General features: G+C 49.9%; 3 protein-coding genes across 10 annotated transcripts in view; all 3 read right to left on the bottom strand.

Annotated features, from left to right (window-relative positions):
- The window catches only part of PXN (paxillin), a 59,736-nt gene extending 55,969 nt beyond the window's left edge, over positions 1–3,767 (bottom strand). For 3 of the 5 annotated variants that reach the window (XM_053959003.1, XM_053959007.1, XM_053959008.1), the window contains exon 1: positions 3,418–3,767. The gene's annotated coding sequence lies outside the window, so the exon portion shown is untranslated. Of the gene's footprint in view, positions 1–3,097; positions 3,234–3,417 lie in introns of all 5 variants that reach the window. The other 2 variants (XM_053959004.1, XM_053959006.1) reach the window with 1 other exon arrangement.
- Positions 3,768–3,946: 179 nt separating this feature from the next.
- On the bottom strand, positions 3,947–6,002 carry PLA2G1B (phospholipase A2 group IB). The gene is made up of 4 exons (XM_053959629.1): positions 5,788–6,002; positions 5,553–5,712; positions 4,732–4,859; positions 3,947–4,126 (listed from the first exon to the last, which is right to left on the bottom strand). Exons 1-4 carry the CDS (start codon positions 5,819–5,821, stop codon positions 4,005–4,007), a joined length of 444 nt encoding a protein of 147 aa, XP_053815604.1. The 5' UTR covers positions 5,822–6,002; the 3' UTR covers positions 3,947–4,004.
- Positions 6,003–8,165: 2,163 nt separating this feature from the next.
- The window catches only part of MSI1 (musashi RNA binding protein 1), a 30,408-nt gene continuing 15,968 nt past the window's right edge, over positions 8,166–22,605 (bottom strand). The window contains exons 7-15 of one of the 4 annotated variants that reach the window (XM_053959504.1): positions 20,937–20,985; positions 18,831–18,913; positions 18,078–18,195; positions 16,432–16,512; positions 15,113–15,169; positions 12,223–12,291; positions 11,938–12,110; positions 11,400–11,465; positions 8,166–10,442 (exon numbers count right to left, since the gene is read on the bottom strand). In XM_053959504.1, coding sequence (XP_053815479.1) covers positions 11,424–11,465; positions 11,938–12,110; positions 12,223–12,291; positions 15,113–15,169; positions 16,432–16,512; positions 18,078–18,195; positions 18,831–18,913; positions 20,937–20,985 — 672 coding nt within the window. In that variant the 3' untranslated portion in view covers positions 8,166–10,442; positions 11,400–11,423. The remainder of the gene's footprint in view (positions 10,443–11,399; positions 11,466–11,937; positions 12,111–12,222; positions 12,292–15,112; positions 15,170–16,431; positions 16,513–18,077; positions 18,196–18,830; positions 18,914–20,936; positions 20,986–22,605) is intronic. The other 3 variants (XM_053959505.1, XM_053959506.1, XM_053959507.1) reach the window with 3 other exon arrangements.

Raw genomic sequence — 22,605 nt, 5'->3', positions numbered from 1 at the left:
CTTTGTTGTCGATTCAAATCCACTCCAAGAGAGAGCAAATAAAACACAGAATCTAAGGCATACATAAAGCATCCAATTTCCGCAGAAGGTAGAGGGCATTAAGATGCATAACACATTTCAATATTTGGCTGTATTGTGTTAGAGGAGAGACAGCTTCACTTTGAAGCCAAGCAAGAACAGTTCAGGACTCCCAGCTGCATTCTGCTCTCATTGAATGGTGACTCCACTTTCCAATGACTCAGGTTTCTGCTGCTTGGCAGTGAGCAAAGCTCACAGATCTCTCTCCATCTTTAGCTGTCCTGTCCACAGTTCTGCTGTCCCACCAACCAAAGCTATTGCAGAAATCATGCTTAAAGCACAGCAGAATCTCCACATACACCATGTTTTCATGTAGGGGCTTTTCCTGTAAGAAAAGATGCTGATGCCTCCTTAGCAGAGGAGCTGGGGCTGAGTTTCTCACTATTCACATCATCTTCTCCCCCTCCTTGAAACTTACACAACATTGGTGTGTCAAAACCAGAGGCTGCAAGTTCAGTGCCAGTAGAGCCAGCATTTTGAGAAGGTGTGGGAGCATTGCCAAGCAGTCTAAAGTCTTGGAATGAGTTCTGTGACAGGTAACTAAACCTCCCTGCCTCCTCTCCAGTTCTGCAGCTGAGCCTGTGGGACAGGAGTCAGGATGTCTCTTCAGCATCAGTCTCAGAAGAGTCATTACCCCAGCTCTCCACTGATTGTACTTTTAAGCCACCGGGACGATGATTTAGAATAAATGAACATAACAGTAAATTTCCTGTGCATTGTTTATTACTATATGGTAATGAGCATATCTACAACATCTATATGAGGCCGAGATGAAGAAGTTCCTTCTTTTTTCTGTTAAGTTGATACAGCACTACTAAAATTGACCTCTTTTAGAACAGGATCAGAGCACTTCACTTTTTAAAATATTCCCCAAGATACCATTAAGTTTGCTCATGTGAGAAATGCCTGAGAGAGCCTAAAATTCCTATACCAAAAGCCATGACATGAAATTAGCTGAATCAACAGCTTTTGCTCTTCTCTTTTCTTACAACTGTTCCTCCTGAAGCTTGGATAGAGGAGATGAGAGTACCTTATAATGGATTTTTCTTCTGCTCCTCTGAAAGTGGGTCTGCTTTGTTGGGTCAACCCAACTCTGAAAGTGGGGTTGGAGTTCCCCAAAGCAAATAAAAGTTACTTCCTATTTGGCAAATCTTGTCTTTGTTTCTGGGCAAATTCTCAGAGCAAACTGTAATTGAGTCCAGCAGCCTGAGGAAGGTATTTCACATACTGAGCTCCGGTGGGGGCAGCACACAATGCAGATGGTCCAGAGGGTTTGGTGTCTGTGGTGCAAGTGCAGCCTCCCACATCTTACAGTCAGATTTCTCCTACTGACACACTGGCTTGTTCATTACTTCTGGAAAATGACCCAAAACCCTGGGCATGGAGAACTTGGGAGGTTCAGTGGAGTGAAGGTGACTAAATCTACCATCTAGAGTGTGCTTCTTCCCCTGTGCCTTGGATGTCGCCCTTTCCCAGCCTTTGCAGCAGGCAGGGAAACAGCAAAGTCAAGCCAGATGGGCTTTAAAACCTCTGTTCCAGACTGTTCCTGCAATTCTGTGTGCAGCTCCCTGTCATCTCCCTTCCCACCAAGGAAAGGTACACCAGTGCAGTTCTTCCCTTCTGCACTAGACAATGGCAGAGGAAAAGAGCCTGAAGAGGACGCGCAACAGTGCAAGTGTCTCGAATTGGTTCCAGGCCCAAACAGAAACTGACACAGGATGATTACCATCAGCAGAATTGTTTGCTCTCTGCAGTCTCACCTCAGCTGGAGCACTCTTTTTCATCTGTGCAATGCCCATGTAGTTAAAAGTAATTCAGCTCTCCCTGCAGAGAGTGAAAAATCTTGGCATAGAAAACAACAATAGAGAAAAGATAAGAGACTGAGACTTCACTTCTGCAGTGAGCCCACGGAGCTGCTCTCTCTCCAGCATCCTATGCACCAGCTGTGGTGCTGTGTAGGGTCTCAGATCTCCCCCTTGCTGAGCACAGGGATACCTTGCGTTCCAGGCAGTCCCTTTCTGGTTTGGAACAGAAGTACAGGCCGGCATGGTAGGTCTTCACACACTCCTTGTACTCCCCCCTACGCTGGCAGTTCAGGCAGTCACCAGCCCTGCTCTTACTCTTCCCACGACGTTCCTCAAAGCCCTAATGAGCAGCTTTGCACACCCCCTTCAGCCTCCCCACCTGTGCTGTTCATTAGGGCCTGACACTCTGCATTATGTGGGAAGGCTCCCTATGGATGGGGAATGTTTGGATTTAATGGTGGGTCTTTCACACCATCAAAGCAGCATGGAAATGAGAAGGGACCAAACATATGTGCAGGCTTATAAAATCTGTATGGAGTAAGACAGATACGGAATCAATTTGAGCCTTTATCTGTCTATTTGGTTTATCTACGGAATGCTAGCATGCTCCAAATGCTGAATGCCAGGAGTAGATATACTGCTCACCTCAAATCTGCAGTTCCTGTTACAGGCAAAATTCATACTAAGTTTCTGAAATGCTTCCAATGCACTCCAGCAATCTTCCCTACTTGTGCTAATACAGCTTGGAAGTGCAGTGTTCCTTACAGATAGTGATCATATTTTACTTTTTTCCTCTACAATGAGGTTTATCACAAGGGGACTTTCATAACATTTACTTAGGAGCTTTACTGTTCTACAAACAGTAATTTCAGGGAATCTAAGCTAGTGAGTGAGTACAAGAGACCTCATCTTGCTCTTCTAGTCCTAAGAATGATTCATTTTGGCCATATGACAAGATCACATCCAGGATCCTCAAGATTTCTGTGGAGGGCTCCAAGCACTCAAAGTTTCCAGAAAATTCACATACACAAACACCTGACGAAAAATAAGCAACAAAACCAGGACTCAATCTACCATAAAATGGAATGCCTGGCTGTGACACAGTCCCCTCCCCTTTTCAAGGAAAAGAAGAACTAAATGCAATTCTCTATCCATTCTCAATATCATTCTAATGCCCTCAAAGATACATTTCAGAAGGAAGGCATTGCAAGTACCTTGCAATAACATACCAAACCGGCTTCTTCCTTCTCCATTTGTTTCTCATTTCCCAGAGCACTCTCAGATCCTTGGGGTGTGCTCCATGTTTGTGAACAGTTCATTCTGATGATGAACCAGGGCCCCCCTCATGCCCTGCCAGCAAGCAGAGTGTGTGTGTAGACCCTGCCCCAGGAGTTCACCCACACCCCAAAAACATCTGCCAGCAAAACCGGTACCAAGGGTGGGGGCAGCTTTGGCACAGGACCTTGGCAGGGCTGGGAAAGTGGGGCAGATATTGTCCCTCAGAGGGGTTCCCTGCCTTCCAGGCTGACATTACCTCCTTCTCTGCAGCTCCTGACTGGGAACAGGGCAGGGGAAAAGCTCCCCAGGGTAAGTGCACAGGAGACCCTCAGGAGAAAGGAGCACCCAACGGCTCAAGACCCTCACACAGCGATGCCCCGGGAAAGAGGGACAGCTGTGCTTTGGCTAACGCATGGGCAGCCCGAGGCGAGGGCGGCCGAGGGAAGGCTTGAAGGGCGCCCTCTGTAATCCCAGGAGCGTGAGGGCGGGCGGGAAGGGCGCCCTGAGGAGCCCCGGGGAGGTGAGGGCAGGCAGGGACGGTCGCCCCCAGAGGCCTGCGGAGGGCGAGGGCGGGAAGCCGCAGCCCCCCTGAGGGCACCCGAGGGGAGGGGCGGGGCGGGGCACGCGAGGCCGCGAGCAGGTGCGCCCCGCCCCCGCCGCCTCCGGGGGCCAATCAGCGAACGCGGAGGCGCCACCCAGGGCCGTGGGCAGAGGGGGCGGGGCCTCCCTCCCCTCACACCGCCCCGTCCCCTCAGGCGGCGGTGAGCAGCGGCCAGGGGTGTCGGTTTAGGTTATTTATTTGTTTATTTGGTCCTGCGGCCGCCCTGAGGCACATGAAGGCGATTATTTGCAGTATTTGTCGGTGTCTAGCTTCTTGTACGCGGGGTTGTAGGGCGCCTTGGCGAAGCACATGGCAGCGGCCCGGTCGCAGTTGCAGATGAACTTGGCGCACTCCTTGTTCTTGCCTGGAGGAGAGAGAGGAGCGGTCAGAGCCCGCGGCTCCTTCGCCAGGCGCTGCAGTGGCTCGGGCTGGCATTTCTGTTGTCACGGTGTACCCGTTTCACTGCTGCCATCGTTTTGGGGATGCACAGGCTTCTACCCACTAACCCACTGCCCGAAAGCTGTGTGTTGCTGCCAAACCGTCTCTCTCCTTGCCCCTTTGTCCCTTCCCTGCAGCCCTATTTGCCAAACTCTGCTCTTTACCTCTGTTCCAGAGTCCCGTAAAGTCTCCACTATTCATCAGAGGTGTCTGCCAGAAAATGTATAACAGTGCCAAGATCTCTTGGATACTGCCATTAGAAGGCCTCCCAGAAAAATACTCAATCCCCTGAAGACTAGACGGGTTTCTCTATATTCTGTTGTACCATATATCTTCACAAACTTTAAATTGTGAGCTATATAGAGAATACTCATTCCAGTGCCTGTGTGAGGTGCCCTCTTTCTAACAACCAGGTCCCCTGGCAAGAACTTGCACTGTGCCTTCCTGCCTCAGCAGTGTGAGTGTAACACAGCCCTGCTCCACCCTAAGAGAGGCTGGAGAACATCTGGAGTGAAGTGGAAATGGACGTACTGCTACATGCGATCTGCTCATCAGAGCAGCTGAAGCGGTACAGCTTAGTGTAGGGGTTGTCCAGGAGGAATTTGCAGGATTCCATTTTCAGTGCCTGTGTGTAGCAGTTATCATGTACTTGGCAGCACCTGGGAAACAAGGAGAAAAAGGTTAGAAAATACCAGAATCAACGGACCTGTAAGACACACAAATACATTAGATTTGCTTTGACAAAACTCTTGACAATAAAAAAAAAGATACCCAGCAAAAAGAGGGCAGACACAAAGGACCTCAAAGGGATACAGTTGTGCCAGCTCATGGTCCAAGAGGTGTCTGGTACATATATACTTATGGGAGCATCTTCACAGTTGTCTATTGAGCACCGGGAAAGCAAAAGCCAGTGTTTACACTTCCCCTCAGTGCCTGGTAGCTGAGAAGCTCTCAGCCAACACAATCCACGACTTGGCTGCCAGATTTGTGTGTCTCTAAATTGTCCATGCCATTTCCTAGCATTTTGCAGCCCAGCCTGTATATGTTGATGGTCAAGTACCAGGCAGAGTGTGCAGAGTTGCATCCATGCTGCTGGCCCAGCACTGTTGCAAAAAAATGCTGGAATGAGCACACTGTGCTGCCATAGAAGAGAAGAGCTACTGTAATTATATTTTATCTTAATAATAAGGCATCAAGGTGTGATAGTGCACATTCTTTTTCCCCTGAATCCACCTGTGAAAGAAAGCTTCCTTCACAGCCGCCAGAGAGTTTTGTAAACATTCATAGGCAGGGCCAGCTGAAGCAGAAAAGTACAAGCAAGGAAAGAGGTTTGTAAAAGCAGTCTTACAAACCTGTCGAGCTCGTCCACTGGAGTGCCGCTGCCCCCCAAGCCACAGTAGCAGCCGTAGTGGTTGAATTCCAGCAGTGGGTGGCTTTTGGGCAGGGTGCACTTGATCATTTCGCGGAACAGCCACACGGCCCGGGACGAGACCTCAGCACTGGCTGCACCCACTGGGGAGAGACACAGAGCGTGGTTAGAGTCAGGTGCAGGGTTACCAGTGCCAGGACGAGGGCACCTACACCTACCTGACAGCAGGAAAAGCAGGGCCAGGAACTTCATTCTCGCAGCTCTTGACACAAACACTGGTGCTAAGGGAAATGAGTCTTTATACAACAGGCTCACCTTGACATGGGTATGAGATAAAACAGCCAGTATTTATGTTGCTAAATGCAGATTTCTTCCATCAGAGGCTATGGGCGGCAGGCTGTGGCGTGACCAGTTGAAGGCCAATTGAGTTAAATCCATAAAAGCCCGAAAGGCAAATATTTGCTCTCTAGATTTTCACTATTAAATTCTTGTAGTACTACTATTAGAAGTCAGCCTGAAATATCTGGATATTTTCAAGGGCTCTCTACTAAAAAATAATCGCAGTGTGGTAATTAAGTTGGAAGTTTCTGGCACACTAATAACCACCTGCCACTAATACTTGCATCCTCTTTTTATGGTATCCCATGTATCATTAATCCTGTATCTCTCCATGGGTCCTCCTGGCATAATTCAGAGAATAAGATACAGGTTGTCCACTCACATCAAATGTCCATTTGGCATAAGATCAACTCAAAAAAAAAAAAAAAAAAAAAATCAAGCTATTCTTTACTTTAAAACCACAGAGGAGAAGGAGGTACTACTAGGCAAGAAATAGGACCCAAGTGACCTGGAAAACTTTTAGGTGGGTTAAACAAGGAATAGTATCTGGTTTTATGTGGCCTTAAGCAATCTACATTGGAAATGAACCAGGCTTAGAAGTTTCAACATGCACAGCAGACTTCAGTTACTTAGAGCAGTTCGTCTTTCTCCAACACCAATGCAGAACCCAGTTAAGAACCTTTGGTTTTCTATGCCATGGGATGAGGAGAGTTGGGAACCTTGAAAGAAGCTCAAAAAATGGGTAAGAAAAAATCTTCCTGGAATCAGTCAGGGATAAGTAAAAACACTGCACTCATATTTAGATCCCAGAGGCTCTGGCATTTTCAGGGCTATGGGTTTGGCATTTTTACACACTCAAGATACAATTCCTTGACATAGTTATGAAGTCTGCATTGATTTCCAAAGCACCAAACAAACCCTCAGCTTTTAAGAGCAGAGGAGGACACAAAGGCCACCTTTCTGCAATAGCCTGATACACCAGGGTGTTCATGCAGGAAGCTTTGGGCTCACATCCCACCAGTAGGTTCCAAAAGGGGTGATGAGGACACCTTCCTCCTCATAGGGTCTGAAACTACACCAGGGTACCCACAGTACCTGGTGGATATTATATGGATATATCCATAGGACAGCTAGGGAAAGCTAGACATGGTGCTGAACAACCAGATCCATTCCGACTTTTTTGATCTCTTCCAGCGCTCCCATTCTGGGGCTCCCCACTCGTGGGTTACCTACAGCTGAGCAGATGCTGAGTTGATTTAAGATTCTCAGTGTTCTAACCAAGTATTGAACAAACATTAAAAGCTGATGTAAAGGACAATGTGTACCACAGTTAGTTCAGAAAAAATAATTTTATCTTTTGCCCACAGATCAATCTGTCAACTTTCCCTTCAATATCCACCTAAGAGTTCTCTGTATTCTCTCCTTTTAACTTTTTAATTAAAAAAATAATTTGTTTTCTTACCTATGAAATGTAGGAGTTTGGTTCCTTTTTCCTCAGTATCCTCCTTGTTCTCAGTATCGGATGTATTATTGATGTTTCCTAGAAAGTTTCCAGTCAACTGGCCTTTTTAAAATTGTAAGTCAACAATTTCCTACATTTTTAGTTCAACAAAAGGATCACCAAGTGTGGGAAAGCAAGCACATGAGTATTACAAGAGCGCCTCATGAGAAAACTCCCAGCAGGGTAAAGGTTTTTCCAGCAATGCTATTTTTGGTTTCCCCCAACCTGTACTGTATACAAAGCCACTGGTCCCTTGGTACACTTGTGAGCACATTTCAACCTATAACTTGGTTCCAATTTATAGGCTTAAGCCTTAAATTATTTTTAAGACTTTTTTTATAAGCCCTATTGCAGAGTTCCCTACTATTCCATACTGTTAAAATTCTCCTTTCTTTCTTTTGTCTGTTAAGGACTTTACTCTTCCCATCTCCACATTTTACTTCCTTACATCTAGCTTCCTTGGTCCACCACAGTCAATTGAATCCAGGGCATGTGCTAAACCTGTAAGCACCACATTATCTCCTTTTCTGAACCTACAAATACTTACACAAAACCTCTGTAAGGTAAAGAGACACAATCTCTACTAAAACCAGATCTGCCTCACATTATAAACTGGCCACTGCCAAAGTGTGGGAGCAGAACAGCAAGTCACAGACCTGCCTGGGGCTTTTATCCTTAAGGCAGGATACAACTCCTGCCAGGTCCAGAAATCTCCCCCACTGGAAAACCTCGCACCCTCAAATAATGACAGAGAAGGACAGTTTTCAAATAATTTATTAGGAATTTAAAACTGAAATCTGGAAAAAGGGTTACAGGTGTGGAGAGAACAAACACTGGAGTGTAATAACTTACTGGCTTAAAAACACAGCTTTATTTCTTTTAAAAAAAATGCCCACCCTGAAACCAGAGCCCCAGCCTCCAGGCAGTGGCCAGAAAGTGACTCACAGCCCAGCAGCAGCACAGCTGGCCCGGGATGTCTGGAGGGGGCACGGAAGCAGCTCAGCGCATACACCAAGAGGGAGGAAAGCGCTGTCCGCAGACCCAAATTTGAAGTATATAGAATAAAAATAAACCCAATAAAATGCAGCTCTTCTTTAATTAGGAAATATTTAAAAAAACAGACATACAGACTCTTGTCTCAGTAACAAAAATTATTGCTTTGTGTTTTCAGTACTGATCTGTTAAGTACCTTTCTTACCTAAACAGAACTCTCCAAACGCATCGCCCAAGTCAGGACAAGTTCCAGCAGACGGGGGAGAGATAGAAGAGAAAAAGGGCCCTGTGGGCACTGTGGCCCTCCCAGTCCTTTTCTAAATGCCCATCTCCTTTACAGGGGCTCAGTTTGGGGGAAGAGAGGGAATGATTTTTAAAACTTAAGATGAAGCTTTTATTTCCCTGGGAAAAGAGTTTGGCTGCATCTTAATAAAAGGCTTAATCACCCCCCTTAACAAGGTCTTTGGTTCACTGAAATCCAGACCCAAACCTGCCCCATGTATTCCTGCTGGAGGCCTCCCATGGCAGAGTGCTGGTTGGCAGAGGCCTGGACCATACCAGGGGAAGCCCTAGCAGGTTCTGGAGAAGGGACCAGATCACCCCGCACAGGACAACGGACAAATTCCCACAGTCTTCAGAACACAGAGTAAAGCAAACGGGAAGCTGCAATTCTATAATTCATATAATCCCTGAGAAGCCCTTAACCCGCCCCCAAATCACCACCCTAATGCTTTTCTCCCCTGTTAATGAATCCCCATCCCAGAGCCCTGCCCTTCAGAGAACGACTACCCAAATCTCCCCTGGCTGACACCCCTTCCGATACCCTCGCCTCCGGAGGAGGATCCCCTTTCCCAGGAAATCTTGACGCAAGCGATAAAGTTTGGAGAGTGAATTCCTTTCAAAGTAACCAAGACAAGCAACGGCAGCAAAGCCCTTTCCCTAAGCCAGCCCAGAGCCGGTGCTACGGAGCCCAGGGATGGAGTCTGTACATCAAGCAATTGGAAGCAGCTTTAACCCGCTCAGCAAAACAGCCGATGGCTGGTACGTTTCACCCCACCCGCCCCCCCACCCCCCCCTTTCATCTCATCTCATCAGAGGTCTTAAAATCTTACAGTAAAAGGTGTACAAAAAAAGAACAAAGTCCTGTCAGGATTCTGCTGGAGAGTATTGCTCACGCTGCGGCACCAAGTCCAGGACCTGGAGCTGCTCCTTGGAGCCAGGCTGCCGGCAGCAGCCAGGTTCAGCTCACGATATTTACATATTATACAGGAGGAAAAAGAAAACCCCACATAAAACTAAACCTAGGGAAAAAAAATCTTTTCAGCTGTAAGGATAGTGTTTTTCACTTAGCAAAATATACATTTGTTTTGTTCCATAGCGATGTCCAACGTTTTCGGATCCTTGGAGTTTCACACTTTTCAAAGCCTCACATTTACAAAACAGAAACAATTAAAAACAGTTTCTTTAAAAAAAATAGAAATACAGCAGTTCCTCTCAGCCTTTTCTCTCTCTCTGTCTCTTTCTTCCCTTCAGAACTGCATTCTTGTTACATACCGTGCTTTAAAAACACTGACGACAACAACAACAGAGTTGAAAATATTCAAAACAGTTTCAAAGCCAAATAAAAATACTCCTCAATGAAAACTACCTAACACAATCACAAAGCCAATTCATAAAATATGTCTACTAGCTCAGGAAAGAGCAAACAACAAAAAGAAGGGGTAGCCCCCAAAAAAGATAAAAAAATAAAATAAAAAAATAAAACTAACAGCTAATAAAATAAATAAAAGAAGAATCAGTGGGCTGGGGGCAGGGAGGGGGAAGCGTAAACCGTCGGTGGTTAGTAGGAAAGCGAGATGATCTCCTCGGGTTCAGTCCAGTGTGGTCTGGTCAAAGGGAGAGATCGGGCAGGGCGGCAGGAGCCTGGCAGCCAGCCGGCAGTGTGCAGTTTGATTCAAGAGAAAGGTAACCTTGGCTCATCCCCCGAGGCTCACCAGATCCTCCAGCCACTCGCTGTCCTCGGTTAGGTCACTGGGGAATCTGCGGGAAACAGCAGGGGAGGGAAGGGACAGGGTCTAGAACAACCACAGCTTTCCTCCTGGGGTTTTCTTCTGGTGTGATCTGACAGGAACACCCAATACCCAAACTTTGCCCCAATACAGTCTTGTTCTGCACATGGCTGGCACAGGGACAGGGCATGGCAGGGATGTTTCTGTCTTCAGTGGCAATGTGCAGGCCTGGGAAACAAGTCCCACACACCACGTGGCCTGGTCCCTGTGAGGGCTGGGACATAGCAGAGTCCAGCCATTTCCCCAGCACTCAGCTCAGTCCAGCCCTGCCAGGCTGCCATGGGCTCCTGTCTGTGGACACTATTCCCTCCAGTTTTTGCCCTCCTTTTTGAAAAGCTGATTTTTTACTTTTTTTTATTTTAAATTTTAAGCCAGCTAACTTCAGTCACATTTACAAAGCAAACAAAGACTATTAACCAGTTCCCTCTCAGCCCATCCAAGGACCAATACCAGAACTGATCAGATTGTCCTTCTGCCCTTTTCCCAGGCAGGAGATGAAAAACTTCACTTCCCAGAGACTGGTCTCGGCAGCAGTGAGAACAACCAGCTGCATGGTGGAGGCTTCCCCAGCCACACAGAAGAGCCAAGCTTGTATCTCAGATCACTGGGTTGTGACTCTGGCCGACCCTGCAGATGTTCTCTCTTTTTGTCAGTGCTTCATTTTCTTCCTCTTTGTGCTAGACACTAAGACACTCTCCACACCCAGCCTGGGGAGCGTTCAGTAGGAACCCAACCTGCCAAGCCTCCTGGTTCAGGAGAGAGCTCATGCTGGCCACAGGACTCCTCCCACAGACTGGGCCAGGCCATGGAGCCTCACAGCAACATTCACAGCAACATTCACAGCTTCAGCTGAGAGCCAAAGCACAGAGACCAGCTCAGAACCTCACTCCTCTCTCTCATTACCTGCTCCTGTTCAAAGCTGTCTTACCTCCTGCCTCCTTGGTCCCCAGCTTCAGTGATACCCATTGGTAAAAGCTGTTGCAATCAAGGGACCCTGTGAAGAAAGAGTTAAAATCCCCCTCTTAAACAAAAGAACAGTGAAGAAGAATTGCTAACACAACAAATTCAGTCATGGCCCAGATGACAGAGTAAATGTTTTCAGTTGGAGGTGCCAGATCTAAAGATCACATCGCGCTGCAGAATGCTGTATCAGGGCCAAGATGGGTTCTTGGAAAGCCTGAGCTAGATCAGGGAAAGAACTGGAGATCAGGACCTTGAGTGGTGATCAGAGAGAGCCAGCAGAAACCAAGCATGTGGGCTCCAAGTGAGCTGCTGCACTCTGCACCGTCCATCTAGGTGTGAGGCTCAGCAGTGGCACAGCCAATGCTGCAGTGGGTGGTATTTCATAACTAGAAAACAGACTGTAGGCTGAGGGGGCTGCCCGCTGCTGCTCACCTCCCTCACCACGAGGACACACAGCCCACTCCCCATCTCCCTCCTCCACAGAGGGCGCAAGGAGCACTCACCCCTAGGCTGTGTCCAAAGCCGGTGCTCGGGGCTGGACTGGCAGCGCTGATGTAACTGCTGACCCCTGAGTCCTGGTTGGCTGCTCCATAAAGCTCTGCCATCGGCCCGGGACTGGTGGTGCCCAGAAAGCCACCGGTGCGACTGGGGGTGGAACCTACAGCAGGCAGCAGAACTACGTAGTGAAGATCCCAAAAATGCAACCCTGTCCCACCCCCCCCCCCCCCCCGCAGCCCCTTGGCAAAGCTCTGTGACAGGACCCGTGCTGGGGAGGAAAGTGGAGTTACCTGTCCCTCGCACCACGGCCGCTGCAGCCGCTGCTGCCGCCATCGGTCCATACGCAGTGAGGGGGATTGCTGGAAAAGAAGGAACAGGCATCTCAGGAGCACCGTGGCTACATGGGAAACTCCTCAAAGGGAGCATGCATTTCTACTGCAAAATACTGGGCTCACACATATGTACTGGCTTAGTGCACCACAGAGGACATTAAAGGATGACAACAGATAAGTGCATAGCCCTGAATTTATCAGTGTTCTTTTGCACAGCCAATGTCCAGGGGAATGCACGAGCCATGCTCTGTCAAGCCCACATCCCAGAGCAGCCAAAGGCATGGTGTGCAAGAGCTGAATGAGAAGTGGGCAATTTCAAATGTATCCTGTCACTACTAAGCTTTCAAGATGCAGTTAATCTGAAGCTACAGATCCAGATTTTGGCAGTAAACGTGGAGAATGGCAACAGCTCAGGGACAGCAGCTGAAGCTTAAGATCCTGAGGCTCAGCCCCTCCTCTGTCTCTTGTTAATATTCTTGAATAACAGTTTAATAGCTTTTTTCTCCCTATTTCTTTGCTCAAGACATACCATTCTCCCCACACTGAATTTAGCTCCTGATTGCTCAGAACCTCATTGTTCAATGTAGAAAAGCAGGAAATATATACCTAGGGAGCAGGAACTAAAAATGGCTTAATTAAAACACTAAGTCTTAATTTATATGTAGCAGTTCTAATTCCCAACTCTACTGCCACAGGCATTCAGCCCTCGGGGCAGGAGGCATCTAAGCCAGTATGTTTCTCTTTGCCCTTAAAATGACTGGGTCAGCATTTCATGCTTGAATGTGAAATTCACTGTGATTCTGTTTAGAGCACCATAAAAAGAGGTCAGAACAAATCAATCGCGTAAAGGCTGAAACCCAGACTAGCTTAGGAGGGAATATTTAGTAGCAGGCACCAGCCTGTGTCGAGCAAACGTCATACGAGGCTTCTATCTGGGTTAGCCGCTCATTACAGGCCCTGGGCCAATGCAGGCATGTTGCTGCTTCACATCACCCCCAAAGATGCTGTTCTGGGAAAGAAAGGCTGCTGGCAGCCACCCTCCTGCCCCATCCCTGCTGCAAGTCCCTAACACATGAGTGAATGTGGTTTTACCGAGAAAGGAGGCAAGGTAATCTCAAAAGCTCCAGCTCTTTTTCCAAGAAAAATCCTTCTTGCCTTTGCAGTCTTATCTGCTGAGACACCGGGTTTGTGTTGCGGTGACAAAGCACGTGTGCGTGCATCCCTGCCTGTGCCATCCCCTCCTCTTGGCTCCCCTCACAGAGCTGTGAAGCGCAGCCCGTGTGTGCTGCAGCCACTCGAAGGCACAAGGGCCCTCGAGCGCACGGCTCGCTGGGCTCTGCCCTCCGCAGGGCCAACTCCAGCCTATACATGGGAACCGCAGCCGCGGCCCAGCCAAGCGGCTGCACAACGCCTGCTTAACAGGAGGTAAGCGTATCGGGGAGGGAAGAATGCCACGATCCCCAGCTGGTACTTCAGCGAGATACTCAGGACTGTAAGCTAACGTGGCACCCAGCCAGGACAGCAGCATTAATAACGTCTTGTTGTGGAGAGCCCTGGTGCACCCCGGCCACCAGTGACAGCCAGGCCCCAGGCGAGTCACTTCTGCTAGGAAAAGGCACAGGGCAGCCTGGGGTGGACATGAAGGGAAAAACTATTCTACCAAGTCACCAACATTCCTCTACAAATGTGATGGGTTTTGCAGAAAAACACACAAGTAAATAAACAACTGGACGCGCATCTGCTTTGCTTGCCAAGCAGAAGGCTCAAAGGTGCTTATGCAGCTGCATACATGGTGTCAGGGAAGGGTTTTGTTATGGGGGAAATGGGATTTAGTTTTTCCCTACCTCCCTCAGGGAAATTTGTTCATTGGTGGCTGCCAACCTCAGCATCCTCACAAACAGAGTCCCCGAGGATTAACATAGTTTTGTGCCACAGAAACTCCCTTTCAATCCTGTTTGTACTGCTAATTGCAGAAGAGCTTCCTAGGAAGGTTTTCCATACCCCTTTGCAGAGAGATTCAAACCCTGAAACAGGTGGGGGCAAGGAAGCACTGGGAAGGAGGCACACTATGGAAATGAAATGGCACATGGGGAGCAGGGTGCTACACAAAGCTGCTTTTCTATGATAGAAACCAGGGACAGGACAGAGCTGGGGAAAACATGGCCATGGAGGGGAGAGTAGGTAGAAGGAACATCACGTAGGGAGAACACACTGCACACACCCCAGGGGCTGAGGATCCGGAGGGCATTTGCACTTTGAGGACACTGAGGACAATCCTCTGCTCCTATTTTGTTCCACAGCTCCCTACAAGCAGTGCAGGACTTTGCAAGGTCCCACCACGCTCACTCCTACCTGGGAAGCCTGTGTGGGAGTATCTGAGGAACTGCACCACTCAGAGCAGGGAAAGCATTCCCTGCAGCCCCTCCTTCCCAGGGAAATGGGATTAGAGTAACCAGGAGTACATCCACACCCTCTCCCTCCTCCCAGCACTCCAAATTTCATCCTTGCAACAGCTCAGGTTAAAGCCATTTGTAGACCTGTGGAAGTCACCCTGCTCTCTGCAGCTTCCATATCTGGTTTACATACAGCCTGGGGCAAGGAGCTAAAAAATGAGGCAAGCAGCAAGAAAGGACCTGCATGGTCCTCTTCAGAGGCAATACACATGGCTCTGATTGCCTCTCCATCTTTCCATCCCCAGCTTTGGATGGAGCTTATCCAGATGAAAGAGGAAATAAGGCACATTTCCAGTCTAACTGTGCCAGGCTGTGGAGCAGCAACACCACTGAAACAGCACAAAGCCCCCTTCTCCCCTTCCAGCTTGTGAGTTTAGGAAATGAGTGGGACTGACCTGTGAGCTCAGGGAGGACGGGGGCACTCGGGAGAGGGGTCCGCTCTACACGGAACTCTAAAAACGAAATGCAAGACAGCTTAGGAACTCATCAAACGCCCCGAGGGAGACCCCCAGAGACACAGCAGCCGGGGTCTGCTGGGGGAGCAGTCTGCAACCAGACTGCGACCAGGCCAGAGTCTTCTTTAAACTGATTTATAACTGGTGCTGAAAGGTGCTGGACTCCTGCCCTGAAGGCTGAAAGGATCCATTTATCCTTGTAATAAATGTGGCCAGGGCAGGGCGAGTTCAAGCATCACTCTGTAGCCTCAGGTCTGCCCTGGAGCACCGCTCGGTGACCCGGCCAATCTGACCTCTTAACGGCAAGGCTAGTGTGTGCTCAGTATGTGCCACACTCAGCCTGGCACAGGTTTACAATGAGGGACTTGAAGCCACTACAGCTAGATTCATGGAGAGCTTCCAGACAGCCAGGAGGCAACAGCAACTTTCAGCCAGTCAGCCTGGGCTCACCTCAGACAAAGAAGAAACTTCCCATTCCCAGCCCTTAATATCAAAACTTCATATATCAACCATCACATGGAGGGATGGAGTAAGGAAGGGATGCTCAGAGTTGCCACAACTCTAGAAAATAGCAATAGCACAGTGTGTCCCTTAAGTGTGCTCTGCCTCATTCCCCGGCCTGGCAGAGAGCAGGAGGGGAGGCCCCACAGCTCTGAGCAGCTGCGGCACAGCAGGTTCCAGCCATTGATCGCTGAATCCATGTTCTCAGCACATGGCAGTATTAGAAGCTTGAAACCACCCAGTTTGCAGGGGATCTGCAGCCCCCTGGCCCAGCAGATGCTTTGTGAAGGCTGTGAGTGGTCCAGGCACTGTTCAGAATACAACTGCAGTGCTGCAGGCACCTGCCTTTCGTGTGCTCAGGAGATCCCTGGCACATGGGGTTCACCATTCTGTGCTACTTTCAGAGTGGTGGCAGCTCTGGTAAAGAGAGACAGACACACACAAAGGCAGTGAGACAGGCAGAGCTGCGGGGCCCTTCCGTGTCACAGCAGCAGCCCTGCGGAGGAGGCCAGCAGAAAGGACGTCGGAGCAGCCTTGGGCTTTTCCTGCCACTGCAGTGTGAGGATAATCCTAATGAAGGACAAGCTGTTCCCACCTATTCCAGGGCTTCTCCAATCCCCCTTCCACATCCATCTCCAATTTAAAGAAAGACCAAACAGGGGAAAGGGTGAAAGGGGCAGAGCCTGGGTTATAGATCATGCCAGGGGCTCCCATCACCTGAAGGCAGACCAAAGAACAGGGCAGAGAGCTCCACTCACCAGGGAACTGGTAAGTGTAACCAGGTGCAATGCCAGTGTAACTTCGACTCGCGTAGGTGGCAGCTTGGAAGCCCGGATAACCTGGGGAAGAGAACAGGACTCCATTACTGCAAGCTGGCAAGGTCTGGCTGCTCATGAGCAGCATGAGCATCCTTTGGCATTAGACAGCAGAAAGGGGTAACAGCAGAAGCCCCAGGAGAGCGCTGGGCAGAGCGCACAACACGTGCGAGCCTGCAGAGGAGTTTCAGCAGGCCCATTTAATTTTAACTTGTTTCAAACATGTAAGGACATGGAGATTTCCTTCTCAGACTCACAGCTCTGCAGACTAAGGCTTTCTGATGCATCAGCTGGATTTACAAACAGGAGATCAGGGACGAAAGGGCATTTGAATGGCTGAGTCACTTTTGCACTAGAAGGGCTGGTGAATGCAGTTACAAAGAACATTTCTTCATGGCACACACAGGAGCACAAGTCCTGCTCTTCCCCAAGAAGCTGACCACCTATATGAACAAGCTGGTGAGAATGCAGGGCATTGACTCACAGATGAATATTTGATTTGAGATCTCCCAAGACAAGAGTCCGTGGATTTCCCAGTGACTCAGTTTGAGTCTTGCTGCTTTAAAATTCAGATGGCTTAGAAAAGGTAAAACCACAGGCTGGAGATTTATTTCTCTTCAATAAGTCAAGTGAAAACATTGGTGGAGAAATGCCCTTTTGGGAGTTTTGTTCAGTGACTAACTGCTACTCAGCAGGCTTAGCACTGAGAGCCAGGCTGAGTACACCCTGCCCAGCAACACCAGCAATGATCCTGAGCAAACAGTGCTCTTGGGTCAGCTCAGTCCTGGCTCCAATGAAAGTGAGAAGAGACAGAAGTCAGGACCAGCACCCACACTGGAAGGATCATGCTGACTCTCAGATCTAGGCATGAGGTTTTGTGGTCCTGGAAGACAGGGCTACAAATTACTTCTGGTTTTAATTTTTAAATTTTTATCTGAATGCTTTTGTCTTGGGAGCATTGGTAGACATAAAACCCAGCCTGCTTGTCACCAGCTTCTCCTTACAAGATAGTCCCATTATAAATGTAGAGCTTTCCCTGCAATACCAGGTATTTGCTGTACTTGAGAACATGGGAACAGAGTGAGACAACACTCAACTAGAACTTTAAGGACATTTTAACACTCTTTAAATGACAGTGAGGACACTGCCATTACACGGACCACTGCTTCAAGTGAAAGGTCAGCAGCTCTTTAATCAACTAATTCACCAGAAAGCCTGTACAAGTGTGGGATGAAGATGCCTGGGTACAGATTACTCCACACTCAGCTCTGCTGTTACATCCTATTCCAAATCAAGGAATTGCTGTCCATGTGCCCCGGCATTGCGGGACCGTGGAGGAGCTGTCGAAGGGCAGAACCGCCCCGCAGGGGCTGTGCCCAGCCAGCCCGGCTGTCGCAGGGCAGCGGTGGCACGTTTGCAGTTTTTCCAGGTGCCACCAGAGGGCAAGTTGCGATCGCGAACAGGTCCCGGCGGCCCCGCACGGGGAGCGCTGCCCTTGGCCGCCCCGCCGCTCCCGGAATAAACCTCTAAGCTGCTGCCTGGCACGGCCGGGAGCGGGGGGAGCGCGGCAGAGCTGACCGGGGGCTTACCCAGCATGCCGATCCCCAGCATGAAGGCATCCATCCCGTAAGGCATGACTCGGGACCGCCCTCGTGCAGAGCCCGTTGGGGACATCACCTCCTTCGGCTGAGCTTTTTTACACTCCACCTGCCACAGGAAAGTAAGGATCAGGCTTGCCTGTCACAGCCTGGATCACAGACTGTCACAGGACACGGCCACAGAGCACAGGCAGGTCAGGCAGGGCTGCCTGCGTGACAGCACGTCCCAGCTCCAGCCACCTCTGTCAGCCCGCTCCGCTGCCCTTCTCTGGCATTGCTGTCCCCAGCCCACATGGTGCCAGCCTTCCCTCTTGCTCTGCAGCCACCACAGGCAATGAGTTCCAACACTGCTTTTCTCCTCATGGTGTTGCCCTTGATGTTCTACCTGACCCTGCACTAGAGCCTCAAAGCCTAATTTTCCTCATTTCTGAATAAAGGTAAAACCCACCCCCTCCCAGGCCACTACAAGGTTTTGTTTAACTTCGAAAACTCCAAGCACAGTACAATTCCTTGTTTAGTTAGGTGTCCTCCTTGAGAACTCAGTATTATGCTTGCTCACCCCCATACAGTGAGTTTCTTCCCCAGACTGACTGCTGTGATTTTTAGGAAAAGACTAAATGTGATTCCCCACTGCAGAGAGGATGCGTCAGGACCCAAGTGCCTCGCACCCTGCCTCTGTGCCACTGCCCTGCTCTCTCCCACACCTCTGTCCCTGCTGCCCCAGGTTCTGCCCCAGACACTCACCATTTTGTTGTTGATCTCATGGAAGTGGATTTCACATACTTTTTCCACAATGTCTTCACTTTCAAATGTGACAAACCCAAATCCTGAAGAAAAAGCAAAACTCCCTGATCAGGTCAGACCTCTCACAGTTTGAACCCTCTACTCACAGCCTTTTATTGGCAGGAGAAAAGGAGAGTACAGTCAACCCTTTCGAAAACAGCTGTCACTCATCTTCTCTCTCCAGCAAATTCTACTTTTATGTATAAGAACAGGACTCTCCTCTTACAGGTTGTCTTCTCCTACTCATCCTGTACTTCCCACCCACTCTGAACCCAATTGGTCTCAAACTCAGGTTTGTTGTTCCTTTTGGCTTTGTTTTTTTTTGGTTTTTTTTTTTGTTTTTTTTTTAATTTTGCTATTTGCAAGGCAAACCACATGGCTGGTAACACTGGGAGGATCTGGGCAGATGCTCACACAAAGAATCGGTGGGGAAACCAACAGCTGCTTGCCAGGACATCACCACCCTCGCTAAATGCACCCCACCAGCAGGAACACCCTGCAGCTCCCTTGCAGGCACTGGCCATAAAGCCTTGTATGAGCAGGCACAGATCAGCAGTGCAGCTGCACACAGCAAGGCAGATACAGGCACAGTGATTTGCAGTTTCACCAAAGTAGGGTTTGTATCTGGGGTAAGACAGGACAGCATGTTCCTGGCCCCTGGCCCACGCTCACACCTCCTTTCTCTCACCAACCCCTTTGCTGACAGTTTTGGCAAAGCCCAGCTCGGGTGGGCAGACTGAACTCCTCTAAGCTGACTGCAACCGTTTCCGGAGAACTGAGGCAGGTGGGAGGATGTCTTAAAGCTTGCTGTGCAAGCAAGCTGGGATTAAGCAGAACTTTCCGCTTTCCAGAGCTGGCCAATTCCATGGCGCTGTAAAATAACATTCAAAAGCACACGGGAATCCACTGCCCAGAACCCCACCTTTTCTCCACACTGCCAGAAACATCTCACTATAAACTCCTCCATCTGTCTGTGCCCAGGTAGATTCACATCACTCACCCCAACACCCACAAGCAGAGGAGCTCAGGAATTCAGCAGAAAAATGTCAAAAGCAGTCCTGAGCCCCATCAGACCCCCACCAGGCCTGCTATGCCCTGGGCTGAGCCCTCACTCTTGATACAGTGGCTGGCAGCTCTCCCTGCTGTCTCCCAAAATGCCCAACAGCTCTAATTGGACCAGTGACTGGTAGGCACCCATGAAGGAACAGGAGTTAATGCTTCTTCCCTTTCAAGATGAAGCTGGAACAACATCCTAGGACTGCTGAGGCCTGGCAGTCAGAGTACATTTAATGGCTTTAGAAAAAAGTAAAAATCTGAAGGGCACAGGGTGTAGCAAGAGCAGAAGGGAGAGTTCCCTCGCTGCTCTGGGAGCAGGAGTGCTTGGAAGTGCTTCAAACACACAGGAAAGCAGCCAGCATAGGGCTGTTACTGACCCTGACTGGGAAGAGGCTGAAGCTAAGTTTGCAGGTCAAGTTATTGCTATTAAATCTCTGAGTTGGATGCAAGTGTCAAGCCCTGCCACACCACCAGGTAGTTGGTCTGAGGACTGACCAGGAAGGCAGAGACGCCCATGGATGGGCTGGGTCCGTATAGCACAAATAGTAGAGCCTTGCTCCCATCCTGTAACCAGACTCCACCAGCAGGACTCGGGTAAGAAAAGGTGACCTGGGAGCACAAGTGGGCTCTGGGCCGAGGAAGGGGCAAGAAGCAGGCACTCTTCAGGCTCTCGTGTCAGCTTTCCCAGAGCTCAGATTACTCGGGACAAGGTAAGACACACACTGCAGGCTGGAGCCACGGAGGTGAGCATGCAGAAGAAGGGGCCGTCTCCTCTCACATATCTGCAACTTGACGAGTTTACAGCACAGGAAACGCACTGGACAAAAGCTCTCTGTGCTGAGAGGGCCACTGGTAAAAGATGCAGATGTAAAAGAATGGGGCGACTGGAGGTAAGATAGAGAGCAGCTGCAACCCGCATCCCCTGCTGCTGGGATACCGACCCCTCCCTAGGCAAGGCAGGAGGCAAATCCTCTGCAGTAACCTCTCCTAGGGCCAGAAGACAGCTCTCACCTCGGTGTCGGTTGGTTGTCTTGTCGAACATCAGCATCGCATCATCCACCTGCAAAGAGAATGGCTGCAGTCAGATTATTATTGCTGCAACGAGCATCTACCAACACAATTGTTCAGAGCTTCCCTGGCCTTCCCAAACCTGAGGGGATCAAGATGAGACATCTTGTCCCCAAGAAGGAAACTGGGTGCACACATATGCAGTGCACATAAGCTATCACACCAGGCACTTCCTCAAGCCACAACCAGCATGGTCCTGGTCCCCCCACCAGCCCAGGGCAGGTGCTGCTGGGCTGAGCCCCCTCGACCCAGCCCCTGGCAGCAAGCGACCCTGATTGTTCGCCTGCAGCTCCAGCCGGGGGCCAAGGAGCAGGGAGGGCATTGTTCCCAAATCCCGGCCTCAAAAGAGAGGAGAATCAAAGGGGGGCAGAGAAGCAAAGCTGGAGAGGGGAGAGGAATAAGGGGCCTCCCAGCGGTGGGGGAAGCGGAGGCCTCAGACAACAGAGCCTGCCTGGGAAAGCTGGGAAGCACCCCCACCCCCACCCCATGAGGAGCCTTTCCTCTAAGTGAGGTTTCCCACTGCTGGAGGCTGTAATTAGAGCAAATTTACTGCAAGGCCTGAGCAGGGCTGCCTTCCCGGGGGGGAGGGGCGGCCGGATCCCATCCCCCAGCCGGCCTGGGGCTGCTCTCCTCCCCAGCACATCACCGCCTGGTGCCACTTTTCCCCCCATCTTCCCGCGGGTGTTGCCTTGCGGAGCCGCATCCACTCCGCAGGTCAGCCCGAGCGGGGTTAAAAAATACACTTCAATCCCCTCCGTGTAAGCCCCAGTGTAAACCTGTCCCACTGACCCATCCCTCCTCTAATACCACTGCCTTAATCCGATTATGAAACTGGACGTGCAAGTGCTCAGGGGAGGTGGCAGCAGTCTCCGGCCAGCAGCTGCCCTGGCCCTCCTCCTTCTCCATGTGACACAGCCGCTCCCTGAGCAGCAAGCCCTGCACGCCCCCCAACTCTACAGGATTACTCCCTTGCCTCGCCCAGGGAAGAATCTGCATTGCTGCCTCCTCCTGAACAGTCACTGCAGAGGGCAGAGCGCTGCCCATGCCCTGGCACAGGCAGCCACGGGCTTTGCCCATGGAGACCCCACAACCCCAGTCAGGAAGGGGAGAGGCTCCTACCCTCAGGCCCCCAGGACACTCAGCTCCACCTCAGGGCCAGGTGGATGGAAGGAGCCCTTACAGACATTTCCAGTACCATCATAAGCAGACAGAGATCATATTTGATGCCCTTGGCCTTGTCTAACACATCCACTCCAGGTGACAACAGACAACCTGGCTCCTTCTTATCTCACACACTTACCATCCTGGCTCAGCCTCTCTCAGCCAAGTAAACAAACACCTGAGAAACACGCCAAGCATCCAACCTGGAGCCACAGGGGACATAAGCCTTGACACAGACTCAAAGCAACTCCTCAGCAGCTTCCCATGACACACAGTTAGGGAGATGGGCGCTGAAGGTAGCTCCTCACACTGTCATTCCCCATCACCACTTGCTCCCACATTTGCACCATTTCCCTTCATGGTACAGCACAACTGTGATGTGCTGGAGGGAAACCCAATGTGGCTTAAAAAAAGTTCAACAGGTTTTGTTGTCTGGTTTTCCTCATTTTAA

This window comes from Vidua chalybeata, chromosome 18 (assembly GCF_026979565.1).
Source record: "Vidua chalybeata isolate OUT-0048 chromosome 18, bVidCha1 merged haplotype, whole genome shotgun sequence".
NCBI lineage: Eukaryota > Metazoa > Chordata > Aves > Passeriformes > Viduidae > Vidua > Vidua chalybeata.
This window is presented reverse-complemented; position numbering and strand designations above follow the sequence as displayed.

Bases quoted from the DNA above. Each gene is read 5' to 3' on its own strand.
- PLA2G1B (XM_053959629.1), bottom strand. From the start codon at position 5,821: ATGAAGTTCCTGGCCCTGCTTTTCCTGCTGTCAG. The intron at 5,713-5,787 runs GTAGGTGTAGGT...GTCTCTCCCCAG, and splicing joins CCTGCTTTTCCTGCTGTCAG to TGGGTGCAGCCAGTGCTGAG. The intron at 4,860-5,552 runs GTTTGTAAGACT...CTTGTTTCCCAG, and splicing joins CCAGTGGACGAGCTCGACAG to GTGCTGCCAAGTACATGATA.